The 18,315-nt window shown below is 39.6% G+C and overlaps 1 protein-coding gene across 13 annotated transcripts in view; it reads left to right on the forward strand.

Annotated features, from left to right (window-relative positions):
• PPP1R12B (protein phosphatase 1 regulatory subunit 12B) overlaps nt 1–18,315 on the forward strand; it is a 102,727-nt gene that overhangs the window by 63,945 nt on the left and 20,467 nt on the right. For 11 of the 13 annotated variants that reach the window (XM_077929094.1, XM_077929095.1, XM_028734632.2 and 8 more), the window contains 2 exons: nt 17,017–17,033; nt 17,490–17,634. In XM_077929094.1, coding sequence (XP_077785220.1) covers nt 17,017–17,033; nt 17,490–17,634 — 162 coding nt within the window. Of the gene's footprint in view, nt 1–3,476; nt 3,679–17,016; nt 17,034–17,489; nt 17,635–18,315 lie in introns of those variants that run through there. The other 2 variants (XM_028734642.2, XM_028734641.2) reach the window with 2 other exon arrangements.

The raw sequence follows: 18,315 nt of genomic DNA on the forward strand, positions 1-18,315 counted from the left end.
ACACATCTTATACACATGGTTTAGGCTTCTTGACTTAATAGCTTAAAAGCAGAATTATAAGCAGTCTTCCTTGCCCCTTTCTCCCACTGGTAATATAAGACACAACTATTTGGGGGGGGGGGGAATCATGAGAGGAAGGAGGGGTGGCAAAAATCTATCACATGCCTGCTCCTGTTATAGTTCATAAATGTTGTGAGCAGGGATGCTGGTGAAGTTTCTGAGTGCAGCTGTGGGAACATCTAAAAGCCCACCATAGCTACTTTAATATGACCTTGTCATGATAGAAGAGCCCTGATGAAATTTTTCACTGGCTCGGATTAAAATCCCTAGCTCTACATGCCTATCTGTTCTACCCTCCCCACCATTCTGTGATTCCCAGCACACGCCCCTCTCGTCTTTTTAAGCAGCGGCAGAGGTGAGTAACAAGTTATAGAAAAGGAAAGGGATTTTGTTTCCCGCCCTCCCCTCCAGGTTCTGATACAATTGCAGATGGAATCTTTCTGGAAGTAATCTTTCTGAGCCTCTCAGATATTATAAAATATAGTCGGATCTTTCCCCCCAGAAGACCTTAAATCAGCTCTAAGTTATTTCAAGGTAAGTTTCAGATAGCTTGCCGTCTTTAGTTGGGCTCTTCTTTGAGGACTCTTGTCAAAAAGTGGGTTATAATAATAATTTAGCAATGCCTCTGATGAATCCACTTTTTAAAAGCTTCATGTCTTCTGTCTAAGTTATGCCACCCATATTATGTTCTTTCAGGACTAATGTGTGGCTATTGAAGTTTGCAGGAAGTACCTTCTGTAGGCTTGGGCACTGGGACTGGTGAATGAGACATAACCAGTGTTTGAGGCCTTATTAGTAATAAGATTATACACAGTCACAATGTTGATGTTCCTCCTAGTGATTTGGCATTCCTACTCGGATCACTGAAAGGAAGCACATGGAATTGTGAGTGTTGTTGGCTCAGTTACTTCAAGTGGTGGTAAAGCTGCTACTGTGGAAGAGTAGCAGTCAACATCACACAGTTCATAACTATGGGTAGGCTGATACATTGGGGAAAGGTTTAGGTTTGTAGTAGTTGGGTTGTAACCAGTGAAATTAGTGAGAAGGGTGGTCTAGTAAGTTTTATGGGTGATACTGATTTCACAAAGTTTAAGAAGCTCTAGACTGATTTCAGTTCCTTTTTGTCTACGTTGTTTTAAGTTCCTTTCTGTTTAAAATATCAACTGCTCAAAAGGTTTGGACTTTAATTGACAACATGCAGCAGCCTAAAACTGAACACTGACATTAAAGGTTCAGTGTGTTCTAAATTATGCTATCTATTAGCTGTACTTTGTCTTTAAACACACAGCTCTCCTCCCCCCTACCCCGCCCCAGCTCTTTCTAGCAGAGTCTAGCCACTGCTGATTATGAATCACTCCATTGTTCTTGGTATATTGACATAATGTTAGAAAAAAGAAGTGGTGTGTGGAATTTGGAGATCCTTAACTCCACTTTGATGTCAAGCTGGGCTACCTTCAAGTTCTTTTGTATTCTGATACGACCTCTCTTGTCATGAGGTAGGCTACTTGAATAATTTTGTTTGGGAACACAAGCAATCATGGAAGAAAAAGCAGAAGTGCAAGATATTTAAAAACATGAATTAAGGTTGTTTTGAGATATGGGCCAATTATGCAAATAGGCATATTGGCAGCAAAGAGTTGCTTCATATGTATAAGAGACTAAAAGTAATGTGTGTGCTTATTCTTATATTCTAACTCATTGCAAGAAGCTTTGCCTAAGAAAATAGGATTTAAAGCTTCTGCTGTTCCCTTTTGTATCTTCAGCTGACTTGCTAATTCGTAGAAATTGTACTTGAATATGATAGTTGCTCTACTAGTTTCTTAATCAGGTTTGGCAAAACTAAATCTTATCAGTTATTTGATTACTCTTTTCACACACACCTCCTTCAGCTGCAGTGTAATAAAAGGTTTTGCCTAAACATATTTATTCCTACCTTACTGTGGAACTTGAACTTGAACCTAAATTTCAGTCCCTTAACTAATCACATAAATTAGATTTTACATAATTCTGTAACGCAGAGCCAGGCATTTATACTCGGAAGAATACACAGTAAGTTATCATTGTTAGCCAACATCCCTCTTGCATATTTTCCCAGTTAAGTACCTGTATGAATATTTGTTAAGCACAGTCATTATAATGCTAAGTGATATTTTCTCATTCTCAATTGTATTTTGACTTGGAGATTATTCAAGTGTTCTGAGAACAAAATAATTATCCCTGGTATTCTTGAGTGCTAATTTGCTAAAGGCAAACTTTATTTTAGGTTTGCTTTTGAATGCTGTTGGAATCCCAAAGAATAGTGCATAGATTGTGTATGAGATACAAAATGTATCACACCCAAACCAATTTAGCATTAGCTTTACAGCTTGTACTAATTAGCTTTCAGTGTACTTGTTCCCATCAGGTAATACTAGCTATACATTCAGCACAAGTGAACCCAATGTATGATAGAGTTAAAAGGAAATTAGAGTTTGCTTGGGCACACCTATCTAGCAACATGTTCATTTGTACTTAGAATTCAAACTTTTAAGAGATTTTTAACTTTCTTCTCCACAAATTTTGACTGCCTGGCAGTGGCATAAAATGTGAAAAACAAAAGAAAACCACCTTGTTAAAGAAGAAGCCCTAAATCACCCAAACATGCTAGAAAAACTAGTGGCTGGAACTTAGACCTTGCAAGCAAGCTGACTGAATTGTGCTCTGACCTCATCCTTCGAAGCCATCTGGGCTTGAGGAACTTTCAGCTTTCTTTCTCCTACAAGTAGCAGCCCAAATCCCAAGTTGAAAGTGAATCTATGCCTTTGGCCTCCCTCCAGCATTCCTCACTGAGCAAGTAAGGATTTGGAATGTCAGAAAATAGCAAGAGGGGAGGGTAGATAGAAGTGTGTGAAGGCGTTCCTAACTTGGAGCATGGAACAAAACACAGTTTCATCTGGACTGCCCCTTTCTGCAGCAGCATTTGTTCCTTATTTGTACTTTCTCCCGAATGATGCAGCCCTGCTCCAGCAACAGAAATCTGCCTCGACAAGGCTGTGGATTTAAAAAACTTTTCTGCTAAGGCGTCTTCCTAGCTGGATAAACTAGTAATCTTTAGGCTTTTGCCAATTTTGTTACCGGATTTCGTGCCATCATCGGTTGTTTGGAAATAGTCTGGCTTTGCTGTGTGAAAGCTCTGAATAGCAGAAAATCTTTTGGAAGACCTGAAGGCAGGTTTCAGACCTGACAGTGACATGCTCTAGCACTGTCCTCTGCCAGCAGAAGCTCCTGGGGGTCTGTCTTGTCATGATTAAAGCATTATGGAGAACAGCCCACTGTGACATTTGTTTCTGCAGTCGTCAGCCTGGTGCCTAGAAACTTGTAACTTTGAACACTGGCTAAAATACTATAATTGTCAAACTAGTTTCTTCTTGCTTTAGAAGGCACCACCCAGCTGCACATAGTGAGACAGAGGTGAAGAGTTGGATCTTGTTGCTACTGAGAGGTGACCTGTTGCCTTGCCTCCACCCTGAATGGACCATGTCGTCCTTGTATACCAGGAGTAAGGAGTTTACTCGAAACAGAAAGTCTCAGTCTGATTCTCCCCCTTCGTCTCCTTCCCCGATTGCAAAGACACTCAGAGTAAGCAAAGAGCTTTTCATTTCTGTGTTATATTGTAACTTGCTAAGGGCTGATTATGTTCACAGATTCCTTGTGCCTTTCCCCACTTGAGTCTTTCTGTGTGATTTGTTTCTCTTCTGAAGGTGTCCGTGTGAAATAAAGCCTTGGCAAAGTATAGTTATGCAGGGTCTTCTCATCTTGCTATATTTACTGATTCAGGGATTATAAGTAAATCACTTGAATTTGCTTCCTATCTCTTCACAGTCAACAGGAACTGCATTTGCTGAATATTTTTACTAGGAGGGCATAGGCTTTGAAATGAAAATGAGGCAAAACCTGAACAGCTTGTTAAACTGCTGTGTGCTTCTTATATTTCACAATATTTGCTAGCATTTTGAAGTTTGGACATCTGTCTTATCTGTAAAGGGCTGATGGAATATTATGACATATAGTACTTTAAAGGTCCAGAAAATAGCCTTTTTGTGAGAGATACTGATGAAGTTGAGATATCCATAGTTCTAGCTGGCATTATTTTAAGTGTCAAGAGTTCCTGTTTGTAAGAAAGTATTAAAATCTTCTGAACACAAATTCTTTGTGAGTTTTCCTGAATCACTCTTATTTCTTTTCTTTTTTAATAAAAAAGTAGCATGAGTCAATTTGAACATTCTTGCCATTTCCGATTACTTAATGGCACATAGAAACATTTCATACTTGTGTTGCCATGACCAGCAGAGACTTCATACAAATGCAAGTCTGATATTAACACTACTGCATCGTATAGTAGGTGAGAAATAGTAGGAAGATGATATAATAATCTAAAGCAGCTGCAATGAATGTGTGCTATCAAAAATTCCAGACGTTTCTTTACATATCAGCAGTCAGCAAAGTGTAGGGAACTGGGTTAGCATTTATGGGAATTCATTTGCTACCTGAATAATGAGCCAGAGAAACTGGTGAATTTCCCCTTGTCTCTATTCCTTGTTTAGATTTCACATTGATTTTAAAGCAAGCTGACTTTAGTGAGTCTGCATTATTAGTGGCAGACAATTAATTGTGATCTGGTACACTGAAAATTATCTTGGTATTTACCACAACATAAAAGCCTGTTAGATGCTCTTATGATTGTAACTTACTGTGCTGCCAAAGAAGAAAACTGGGAAGTAGCTACATATTTAAATTTAGTAACAGCTCTGCAGTACATCTTAGCTGTAACTAAACATAATGCTGAATACCTATTTTACGATGCGTGTCTTAATACTTAATGTCTAAGTGGATCATTTTGAGAAAAATGTATAAGTAATTGCAGAGCATTTTCATGCATTTGGAGTCACAAAGAACACTTTAAGGTACCGTAATTTTGGTTAAAGATTAACTTCCTGAGAAACTATGGGGTCAATGGCAACTTTAAAGATTTTGTTTAAGGTTCTAATGCACCTTTCCTAGTGCCATTCCTTATGTCAGGGGCTCATGTATTAATGGCTAAGCAAAGATCTTCTATTTTATTTATCATCCACGGGGATACCTGCTTAGCTTTCCCATCTCTTGCACTACTTCTTCACTTGAACCCACTTTTGCTGTGCTTCACATCTCTCATCCAGCTTCCCCACTCTCACTTTTGTTCTCCTTTGTGGCTCTTTAGGTGTCTGGAAGGGATTTGTGACCTCACTCATCCCTTTTCTGCAACCCCAGTTTGAGAAACACTGGGCGACAGGCATGTAAAGGCTCCATATAGAGAGAGAGGCTCCTTTCTGTACACTTGATTGCTTAATTGGGCAATTTTCCTCATCTGTCAATTAAACTGCTTATTAGGATCTATTGTTAAGCAATTAAATCACTCCTTCATACTCTGGAGAACTCTTGTTGTACTGAAACAGTAAACAAGTTAATCAGGCTTCCATCACCTACACACCTTTCACTAGTTTTGTCTTATACAAGCACTAGTTCATTTCGAAAAAGTATGCCTCAAGACCCATGAAAGGCTTTTTTTTTTGTATGCGAGACCGAAGCTTGTTCACTTAGGTAATTAGTATGCCCGTTGAGATAACTTTGCATCTTCACAAAATAAACGTGTAATAGAAATCAATTGCATGTATATTCTAAGGTGATTCAGTCTTCGTACAACTTTCAGCATTCTTCTTAGCTCTCTGCATGTGAGTCAGTCTCTCAGACAGTTGGCGTTTGCATGAAGTTATTGCTGTTCATGCAGCAGGGTAAAGTATACAGAAAGGGAAAAACAGGTTTTCCTCATGCTCTGACTGCCGTATTAGGAGATGTGTAGGAAGGTTCTTCTAGAGCTAATTGAGCCACCACGCTGATTTTCCTTTTGCTGGTCTTTCCCCGTGGTTTGACTTGTTTGCTTCAAATGAATCTTGACACTTTGCTCTGCTAGTGTTTCTTTCAGTGCACCTGCTTTCTCTGACTATGTAGAGCTGGTGTATGTATAGTATTTTCTTTCAGCAGCATAATGGACTGCAGGGTTGAGGGTTGATTGAAAGACTAGATATTAAATCATGAGCCTTGAAGATCTGAATTGTAGGGAGGTGACAGTTGGCTGGGAAGAGAAGCTAGCAAAAAGGATAGTTTGACCATACAGAGTGGGCATGAATGCTTGAATTCATTATCTCATACGTGTACTCATATAATACATTATTAGGAAGAGGATAAAACTCTTATTGACAAATTGCATCAACAGGATTAAAGTTGCTTTCTCACAAATGATCTGCCATGGCAGTGGGAGATCAGATTGTTAACTTAGTTAACTACCAAGGTGCCAAATTTGTTCTTAGTTGCCTCCCTGCAAAAGTAAAAGTAAAATCTTACTGTACTTTTTAAACCCTGAAACACTATTGTAAGGATGCAGAGGGGTGAACAACGACATCCTCTTTTAAGTTTCCCTTGCAGAAGGTTGCCCCACTGCAAAAGCAGAAGTGTGTCTCTAAATATTCCACAACCCAAAAATGCTTCCAAAGGAAAATATTTTAGAGAGGAAATGATACCAATGCATATGCATGTTTTTGCCTCCTCTCTAGGTCTACTCTATTTGCGTCTACTGATTCCCATGCCTCCTATTTGAACTTTAAAATTTAAAAAACAGTTTGAGGGATTGGTTAGAAGGCAGAAATTTGGTGCATGTATAGAGCGCTGAAAATGGCTTATTTGAGCAGCTTATCTTTGTACTAAATAGGTTAATAATTCTAAAATACAACTAATATTAATAATAGTAAACTACTATCGGTTCACATTTCAGATACTGTACAGTGACCATCGGTAGATGAATCTTACATTGAATTTAAGTTGATACGAGCCTTTCAGATGGTATCCACCTGAGGTTTACATCTATATTAAATATGTTCAGGTGTAGCCATAGGAATCCTGTGGCCCTTGGATGTTGTTGGACTTTATCTTCTGGACTTTATCTTCTGATCATTGACCATGCTGTCTGAGCCTGATAGGAACTGGAGTCATCCTGCCTGCCTGGATAGCTCAGTTAGAGCGTGGTACTGATAATGCTAAGGTTGCAGGCTCAATCCCTGTATGGGACAGCTACATATCCCTGCATTGCAGGGGGTTGGACTAGATGATCCTCAGGGTCCCTTTCAAGTCTACAGTTCTGTGATTCTATGAACATTATGAGGGCAACAAGTTTTCTCCATCTGGATTATAGGGTCCCAGCTGTTCAAAATATTTGGATAGGATTTTGGCACTAGAATACCCAGATTCAAATCTTAGATGTAGATCTACATGTAGATGTAGAGATAACTATCTAGTGGGATGAAATACTGATGTTTTAATACTTATAATGGGAACAACAAGGTATTTTGAAAATCTGACTGTCAGGCTTTTGTAAAAGGACAGGATATTGCACATCTGTATATATTATTCATGACAATATATTAATCTTAAGCATATTAATCTTACCCCATTGTGATGCCCATTGTTCCAAATCACTGAAAACCTCCTTCATGAACCTATGGAGATTCAATATAATCATTTGAGAAATATCTAAAATACCTAAGTAAGTTAAAACCCTGTTCACCAACAAAATGACCAGTTATTAAATAAGGTATTTCAGATTTTGATTAATTAATTGTATACCCTGACATTCTACCAAAACTATTTTTTATTAAATAACATTGCATTGAAGACTTTGTTTCCTTTGTTGCTCTTTGCTCTGTGCAACATGGCTCCAAGACAATTCCTTTTCTACTAGTATGGCCCATCCATTCAGTTCTTAGTAATAGATAATGCAGAACTCATTTTTACTTATGGGTTTTCCCCCCTTTAAGTCATTTTAAGGGAACAATTCTACAACTATAATTGACTTGACATAAGCCAGACCTAGACCTTCAGAGACTTAACATCAAAGTTCTGCACTGAGCTACAGAACAACTGTTAACATTAAAGACAGCCACTAAATAAATCTGGCACCCATTTCCAGTATCCTACACTGCTGGAGGCCTGAAGCTCAGTAAGAAGCGTTAATGAATAGCCAGCTTTTAGGACTGCCAGTTGTAAAGCTGAGTTTTGTTTGAAGTGCTTTTACACATCAGTTATCCCTTTTTTGTTTTTCATTTTTTGTGTCATAAAGAAGTAATAAAGACTAACCAAATAGGTGCTGAGTGCATAGGGAAACTAGGCTCCATTGACTGACACTTCCTTTTGCTGTGCATCTCATGGCAAATTGAACCAGACTTGAAGGAATGCTTCTCTAGTGTCAACAGCAATCTGCCTTTAGTTCAAGAGGCAATTTCCAGCTGCCAGCACTGTATAGCAGAGGGCCTGGTTCTCATGATGTACATGGCTCTATCTCGGCTCTGAGCTGTGGGCACTTACTTAAAATGTGGTATATTCATAGTAGACTTATTGAAATCAATGAACCTAGACTCCCAGCCTGGCAGAGAATGGCTTTTGAACTTGTGTCCCCAAAGAACCAACCTGAGAGAGCATACAATGACTAAAATGTTGCACTACAGCAGTATAGTGGCCATCCTCATTAGATTTGAACCACCTTCCAGGAAATATAAGTGTATTTCATTCTTCTGTAATAAAAAGGTATATTCCAGTGGGTGGGATAAAAGAAGGTACAGCCTTATAACCCTTCTCACGATGAACTGAAGAGAGGCCCTGCATCTTCTGTGAATGCCTGCATTTTATTGATACTGTCTTGATACTGTCTTTCTGGAGAGCTTTAGATTTTATTGTCGGGTGGAATGTTTGCTCAACAGCATTTTTCTTTAAAGTGGTCAAGTAGGTAGGTTTCTGAATTCTGACCTTTTCTGAAGTTAAATAAAGTTCATCTTGATATTGTGTGTAGTGTTGTCTATCTTTAGGTTTGATGCTAATGAAGTGCAGCTGCACAGACCTTGAAGAGGCAGCTGGGGAAACTGAGGCAAAAGACAGAAATAATAAAGCCTTTTAATACTACAGTGTTTCGGTCCTATTTGAGTACTGTATTGGAACCATGTGCTAGTCAGATGTAGATGCCAGTTAGAATTACAGAACTTGCTTCAAATTAAACAAGTTCTGTTTCTGTTGTGAATACCATAAGCTCTTCAACTAGATGGTGAAACTGCCATTCATAACAACTAATCCTTTATGTTCTAGCAAAACCAAACCAAAACAACCAGGGATTTTTCTGTTAAATCCATTGATTTATAGCTCCTGAAAAATCATGCTTTGTGTTAGACATATTGGGGTTATTCAAAGGTTGCTCAGTTACCCTGGGTTATTAATCACATGGATAGGATTGGAGATCCTTGTGCTAACAACTGAGAACACTGACTGGGTTTGAGAAATACATTGGGTGACCTTGGCTGTCCAGTACCTTGGCTTCTAAGTCCTCTGTCAAATCTCCAGTTTTTCACAGCACAGCTAACATAAAATGACTGCTTGTCGTGCCCAGTAATCTTTGTCAGAATGGGCATCACTGTGCTCAGACTAGTAAATAGTAGTTAAGTTTTTACCCTTCAAAGATGGAGTTTAAAAGAGAACAGAAGATGGAGTTCAAAAGAGAACAGGGAGTGCAGTAATTGTTCATGGAACAAGGTATGCAGTCCTTATTGTACTAATAGTAGAGTACAGTTGCATCCTGTAACCCTTTCCGCTGCAGAGAGACAGAAAAGTTCCATGAAGATTTAATGCCAAGTTATGCCACCTGTTTTTTAACATTGGCATCAAATAAAAATCTTCTCCATTCATGCATATTTAAACTCTTCTTTTCAGCTTTTGTGAATATAATTCATGGCCTATAAATCAGTCTTAAGTAAAATAGCATTCTTCTTGCCTAAAACAAGACAATTCATGGTCTGGGAGATTACTATAATGACATGGCTTTTATGGCCAAAGACCATCCTTCCCTAAAGTTTCCACCTCATCTTAGCTGCAGTTGGTTAAGTTTTGAGCTGGGATGAAAGTCTATTGTAGAAAAACTGCTCTATGTTTCAGCCAGTTTTGAACATGATAATTTTATAAGAGGTGGTTCAGCTACTTGGTCAAGAACAAGCTTGTTGGGTTATAGGCACGTGGCACATCAGTGGATGTTACACACATAAGCAGGAGGGGAGAATAGGCCTGAAAATGCATTTGCTTTTGTTTTGGAGCTTCAGGAAGTTATCTGAAAATAGTTGCTTGAAGTGAGTCATTAAGTTACTTTTCAACATGACTTAAAACTTTTCTGTGAGAAATGGAAGAAGACAGCTCGGTTGAAACCATGAACCAAGTTGGCAAGTATTTTTGTACCTTCCAAAAGACCACCTTTGGTAACTTTTCAGTGAGTCAAAAGGGTGTAAAATTGTTCTGAGGGCAGAGAAGAGGGATCACCCTAAGGATCTAAGCCATCAGTGAAGCAACAGAGCCAGTGTTCTCTGGGTTGCCAAAGTTCATGTGTAAGCAGTGAAATCTCAGTGCGACAAAATAGATTTTCTGGTCCAGGAGCAGAGAAGCAGGCTTAGTGTTCACCTATTGCTTACTGAATAAAGAGCGGCAGCTTAAATAAGATACCTGTCCAGATGACAGGCGATCAATCCTCACTGGATTGCTTCCAATATAATGTGTATCCCCATTCTCATTCTGTGGCTGTTAACTGGGTGAACAGACTCAGAATATAACAGTGGTACCTTATTGACCTAAAAATACATGTAGTATAAGGTAAACTACATCAGTTATGATACCATTTGCCAGAAAAGCTCAAGAAAGTACAAGAAGCACTAGAATATCTCCTCAGGTGCAGAATGTTATCATTCTTCCCACAGCAGTTGAGAAAATAGCTTAGGTTTTTTCTGTTCTGTCCATCGGAATGTATTTTTCAACCAGTGTTCCATCTTCTCATTAGTGTTACTTGGGCTTGTTTCACTTGCGGAGAGCTGCCCGAAGCCCGGGGCGTACTCCGCTGCGCTCCCCGGGTTTCGGGCTGCAAAGTCCAGCGGGCTCCCAAGGCTTGCGGATAGCTTCCTGAAGCCTGGGGAGCGATAGGGGTCGGTGCGCACCAACCCCTCTCGCTCTCCAGGCTTCAGCGAAAGCCTGCATTCGCCCCATAGGACGCACACCAATTTCCCCTTCATTTTTGGAGGGGGGAAAGTGCGTCCTATAGGGTGAAAAATACGGTATATATGCTGAACTCCCATCATCCCAGACCACTGACCATACTAGCTGGGATTGATAGAAACTGTGGTTCAGCAACATCTGGAGGGCCAGAATTTAGCTACCTGGGCAATAAGTGATTGGTGCATAGGTGTAGGCTCCAGATCACCTGTCTCCTTAGTCCAATGGGGTCGCTTGGTTTTCTGCAGTCCACCAATAGTTTCTTTGCTTGCCACCACAGTGGGGCACAACAGGAAGCATTATTTCACTTGTTCAGAAGTGGGCCAATGTGTTTTCTCTCGTCCTTTCCATTCAGAGCTAAAACAACGTTGCTTTCCCCAGTGACAGCTTAACCTTGCTGTGTGACACCATGGGGGGGGGGCAGGGGAGTTCAGTCAATCATCAAGCCATTGTTTTTGTTATATATATATATATATATATATATATATATATATATATATTCTTCATTCACTCATATAAGGGCAGTAATTAATACACAATGCAAACTAGATTTTGCTATGCAGTCTATGCAAGTCTTGTTTTCTGTCAGCTCAGCCAGTTGGAGAGGAGCATAAATGTTGGAAACATTTTTGTTTGCAAAACATGTAAATATCATACTTTCCCTCCCCTTTCCTTCCTTTTGGGGTCAGATGTTGGCCACAGAAGAAAGCATTTGCAGCCAATTAAGCCAGTTTCTCTTTTGGCAGGAGACTTCAGCTGTTCATGCCTCAGTCTTTTAAAATTGCATTGCTGTAAAAGGAGCATGGTTTTAATTACACTTATGCCATCTGTAGAACCTTTTGAGTTTAAAAGTAGGACTCTAATGTTCCATAATCCTGCATATATCTACAATCAAAATCCTATGCTTTTCCTGGCTCTTTACAATCCTTTTGTTGTCCAAATTCACAGAATAATTGCCAATACCTAACCCTGTTCTTCTACATTAAAAACAGAAATGAAGTATGTATGGTAAAAGAAAAAGCCATGCAGCAACTTATTTGCCCCTTTCTGTTTATTTTACTATCTGCTGCTACAGGTTCACAGTTAGGTCAGCTAAGCCCAATTTTATGAAGTTTTCTCTCAGGGTATTTCCACATGAGAATTAATTCTGAAACTCACACATGCACATTGGGGCTTTTTGTTTCTTTGCACCATTCATATGACATCAGTGTCATCAAAATTCCATCTCTGCATCTTTAGCCATTTAATCCAAATTTATCCATTCTGTAAGAAATCTGGCAAGTATAACATATGCAATCATTGCTGGTGTGGAATCCTGTCAGCAGATTTGTTAATGGGTGATTTATCATGTGTGTGGTGGGTGGCTTCTACTGTCACAGGGCTGTGTGCATTTGCTCCTCACCTGAACACAAGCCTTTTCATTTACAGCAACGCCTATAACTACTGATTGCTGCCTGCTTTGAATTACAACACCCCAGCTAGGAGGAGCTTGTGTCTCCATTTTGTCCATTGTGAAACATGATAACCCAAGGCTTTGGTTTTTTTACTCTTGCATGCTTCTTGGGATTTCTTTGGGCCTTTTGGTAAAGGAGTGCATGCACAAGTGAAGAAAGACTTATGTATGTGCCCAGAATAGGGAAAGGGGGAGGAGTGATTGAGGTGAAGGACAAGAAACAGAAATTGGATGCCCATATTCAAGGTATTTCATGGGCATACATGAATTGGGGGGCAGGGATGGAGAGCATCAATAACCTATCTTGCAGGGGGGAAAGAACAGTGGAAGTGCCCCTGCCTCCACTTAAAAAACAAACCCAAGCATAGGAGATTATTGTCTTTATCAGCGTTCAGCAAGGCTTACCAGCCATGGGGTGGGTCACTCCAGTGGAGATCGACCGTGGGCTGGACCGGCACAGTGCGACGCCGGAAATCGCATCTGCACATGTCCGTGGTGCCCCGGAAATCACTTCTGTGCATGCCCAGACGCTGGAAATGATTTCCGGTATCTACGGGTGCGCAAATTCGATTTCCGGCACCACTCGGTGTGTCCCTGCGCTCCTCTACGCCAGTTTAGCGCAGTACATGGGGGACTCACTCAGCGGGTGGCTCAGTTTGGAGGCGGTTCATGGGTCAGTAAAATGGTCTTTGTGGGCTGCATCCAGCCCATGGACCGCACGTTGCCGACCCCTGGTCTTTATGATGTAATTCTAATTTCTAAAATTCACATAAAGTGTAGTTTGCACATATGTCTATTTATGTAGTACATTTTACCTAAGTTTATTCAAGAGAGAGAGAGAAATTGAGCTCCATACATGTTGTTTATATAGGGTGGTATTCATATCAGTTGCTCTTGCTGGGATTTGTTAAATGTGAGTTTCTTCAAGAAGTAGGAAATGAGTTTCTTTTCTCATCTCAAGAGGGGGTGAAAACATTTGCCAATCATTTTTTCCTCTCTCCCAAGAAAGCTTGTAGCCAGTTGTGCTGGCCGCATGATGTGAACTGCTTAGGAACCTTGATTAAAATGTAGCCATTACCAACAGCTGCAGTAATGTCAAGAGTTGGCTTTGCTTTCTAAATAAATTCATAACACAGCTGCTCAGAGAAAGTTCGCTTTTGTCCCAACCTTAGTTTTCATAAACTTAATCATGCAGTCTTGGTTTATGTGGGATACAAATAGGCCAAGCGTATCCAAGGATTCCAAGTACTGGAAAAGGTCTAAGCTTTCCAAGGAGCAACATCTGAAATGTCAAATCACTTCCTGTAACTTGTTAAGTTTTTATTCACTTGGGTAGCTCGACAATGCATCAGTTACAAGTCCCACTGCTTCAGTGGAACGTGCTTCCAAGAAAGTGTGGTTAGAATTACATCCTTTAGCTTAAAATTTATTATTATTATTATTACATTCTGTTTCCTGGGTTCAGGCTGGTCTTATTTTACCTTTTACATACACCATGTCAGAACTGGTAGAATGTCATTTTATGACATAAAATTGTCTTTTTATCCCCACAGTGTTTTCACTTAGAATGCTCAGAAATTGGACAAGGGTCCGGTGAGATTCTGTTAGGAGAAAGATTCCATATATTGTCTCAGTTAGACTTCATTGAAATTGCAGTTTATGGTTTTCATTTTGCTAGAAGTGATTCATACATGACACACTTTTATTTGAATACGTGGTGTACTTCACTAAAACTTGTACGAAACAGTCCTCCCCTTGCCCACAAATTGGCAATGTAACTTTAAAAAAATACACACATGTATGTATTTCTGTCATATACATACATGAGCCCGGCCTTGGCTGGGGAGGGCGGAGTATAAATAAAAAAATATTATTATATTATATATTATATAATTAATACATCCCTGTTTCTCCTCTCTCACCTGTTTGGAGAGTTTCTTCATGTTCTAAAACAGAAATATTTAGATTGTAGTACTGCTAATCTTAAAATAAAGTGGATTAGGTCTACAAATTTGACTTCGTATGAAAAGCTGTCATTAAAAGAGATTAGCAGAGGAATATGCAGTGTGCTAAATGAATTTTGACATGAGTGACTTTTCTTGCAGTCTTCAGAATGGGAAAGTGGCAATAAATGAATACTTTGGACCAATAAGTACACAATAGGGAGCATGCTTCTGTACTACAGTGTGGAATTCTAGGAAGCAAAGTACATCAACACTTGGGGACTTTCATAACAAATTGCTAGTTAAAATAAATACAATCTTTAGAAGTGCCTATAAAACTAGATTTAACTTCTAAATTAGGAGTATTTTATGATGGTCCTAAGAGTTACTATGGCCCAATATGGACGAATTGTGATACTGAACTTAGGATATCTAAGTTTTTTCGGTCAGACAGCTTTTTCGGTCAGACTCGTGAGGAAACCATAGAATAGAAAAAATAATGGCCTGCCTCAGAGAATAGTATTTATTATTTTTTTGTTTAAATTTGTCTGTTGCTTTTCCATATGAATGTGCTCAAAGCTGCTCACAACAGAACAGCAAAAATATTACTTAATGTGTCATTATAGCAATCAAATACTAAATTATTTCAAAATGTAACAACACTCTAACAAGTCAAATGAATGCATCAGGACTAGCAACTAGCAAATATGATGTGACCAACATGTGATAGATCATATTTGGGATTAGTATTAAGCTTAGTGCTTTTCATTTAAAAGACCTCTAAATGAACATAGAAAAAGAAGGCTGTGTTCACAAATCTCAGTATTGTGGTTGTGGGAATGTAAACCAAGAAGACAAAACCAAGGTTCACCCTTCCCTTCCTGAGTTCTAATGGAATTATTCAATTAAGATTTGGATCATGCTCTCACATGGAACTTAATCAATCACAAACCTCTATTAACATTACACTAATAAATATGTAAACTCACAGACCTAAGCAAGAAGGGAAACAAGCTATTTATAGGCATTGCTAAGTATTCTGAGTATTTATAGTGCTTCCAGAGTATAATCAATGGGACACTAAAGATGTTAGTTTGACAACTCTAACCTTTTGATCAGATGCAAGTCTGATAGCCGTGATGGATGCTTCTGCACTCACAACAACTCATTTCCGAACAGTATAAATATATTTCCCCATCTGTCAAGTCACAAAACTGCTATTACACAAACATTTCAAACCCTTTCACCAAATCCTTTGGAACCCTGGATGCCATGTGTAGAAGTTGCTGCTTCTGACACAGTTTTGTTTTTCTCATCTTTGGACAGGTTCTGAGGCATACACTTCTTCTGTAAGCTTTGATATTGCAGCCCTGTTTATGGAAGATTGTCAGGATTTATGTTTTTATTATGTTTTTAGATATGTTGCAAGCCAGCCAGATGGGCGGGGTATTATTATTATTATTATTATTATTATTATTATTATTATTATTATTATTATTTTATTACTACAAAAATAGTGTGTATGTCTAGTTATGAATGCTCCACTCACCCTTATTGTGTGGATTACTTGGATGAATATGAATCCACTTATTGCATTTATCCATGTAAGGATGATGAGAGCTCATCTTCATGAAATGGCTTTAATTCACAATACATGCAATTCTTCAGAACAGAACTTCACATATACCAGTTTTTATATATCACATATATTAATACACACACAAACAAACACACACACACAAACAAACACACACACACTTTAGTGTAGGACAGTAATAAAGGTCCTCTTCATGTAAACTGTGTGTAAAAAAATTATGGAGATTGTATGTATATTTACAACAGGATTTTCCCTTGGCCTTGAATGTTTTTCAATTTATTTAAGTTGGTTCAAATGAACCTATAGACAAGGTGCAGCAATTTCACCCCATTGGATTTATAGTGCAGTCACTTATCAATATAGGGACGCGGGTGGCGCTGTGGATAAAAGCCTCAGCGCCTAGGGCTTGCCGATCGAAAGGTCGCAGTTCGAATCCCCGCAGCGGGGTGCGCTCCCGTTGTTCGGTCCCAGCGCCTGCCAACCTAGCAGTTCGAAAGCACTCCCGGGTGCAAGTAGATAAATAGGGACCGCTTACTAGCGGGAAGGTAAACGGCGTTTCCGTGTGCGGCTCTGGCTCGCCAGAGCAGCGATGTCACGCTGGCCACATGACCCGGAAGTGTCTCCGGACAGCGCTGGCCCCCGGCCTCTTGAGTGAGATGGGCGCACAACCCTAGAGTCTGTCAAGACTGGCCCGTACGGGCAGGGGTACCTTTACCTTTACCTTTACCTTTATCAATCGCTTTCACAATTGTTGGGCTTCAGTAGCTGTGAACACTGGTATCTTTGTTTTGTTGCTAATTGTGTTTTCTTTTTTCTCCCTCTTATAGCATGAGAGGCTTTCCAGGTAAGCTATTCTGAATGTCTGCTTTTCTTAAAGCATACAGTTCTATACGTTTCTTCCCAGCATTTTTCTCTAAACTGCTTATGAAGCTAGAATCAGGAATCCTCATAACTTGTCAGTGACTTAGTAGGCACCCCTTACATAATATGAACTCGCTTTCCTTTCCCCAAACCAAGTTTGTTTTAACAGTGAGCAGCAAAAGGATATAAATATCTTTCTATTTACTTGAAGATTCCGCCCCCTTTATCTTTCCCACACATTTGAGTTAGAGGAAAGTATTTATTGGGGAACACTTTTTTGTCACATATAATAGGGTATCTCTCTGCAACTCTCCTAATTCCCCCCCCCCCCCAAATTACCCAAACACTAAAACCTTGAAAAATAGTGATTGAGAAAGATACAAGTCTGTAAGTGGTCTTAAAGTGAATGAAGCTGTTTTTATATCATGTTTGATGCCAGGTTGGACGCAGCAAGTTCAAGTACTGGCACCAGCGATGCCTATGGGGACCGGCCCTCTGGTCGCAGTGCCTACACCAGAAGAGAGAATCGCCTGGCTGCCCTCAGCAGCAGGACAGAGGATGACAGTAGCAAGGATTATAAACGAGTGAGTAATTGAAATGGACATGCCTTCGGGTCTTCTTTCTTCCCCACCCCCTCCCCTCATTAATCAAATAAGCAGGAATTCCACGTAAAGCTAGATTCTGTTGGAAAAGAAAAGAAAACAATAAAAATATATGTGCACAAATGCCAATACAGCATAGTCCCAACAAAGAGCCTGCTAAAGACAAATAAGGATCCACTGAGAGAGCAAGTTGAATGAGGAGAATTAAGAGCATTCAACAGGACTTGGCACTGGTACATTTGTGTTTCTACCCACTGCCTCTTCCATAGGTGTGCTGAGCAGCCTTGGGCAGGTCACCAATATTTCGCGTCTGTAAAATGTGGATTCGTTGCACTGTAAAACTTGAGATGTCGTACAGATCTCTGGAAAGACATCCAACTTTCTGAATAGTTCACTTGGAAGATCAGTGTTATTTCAGTTGCTAAAATATGTTCTGCCATTTTGCATGTTATGGAGCAGAAAGTGCACAGTGCCACCTGGTGCAATTGCTTGTTGAGTTGGTGCTGGGGCAGGAACGGATTTGCTTCTATTTGTAGCAGTTGCCACACAAAATATGCTTTAATATTAGTAGTAATATTAAATAGGCAGTAGGAGTGACCTGAACGGAGTGCTGTGCATCACTTCAGATTAGGATTCATTGAGTTAACAGAGTAGTGGCATTCA

Source organism: Podarcis muralis, chromosome 5 (assembly GCF_964188315.1).
Source record: "Podarcis muralis chromosome 5, rPodMur119.hap1.1, whole genome shotgun sequence".
Lineage (NCBI taxonomy): Eukaryota > Metazoa > Chordata > Lepidosauria > Squamata > Lacertidae > Podarcis > Podarcis muralis.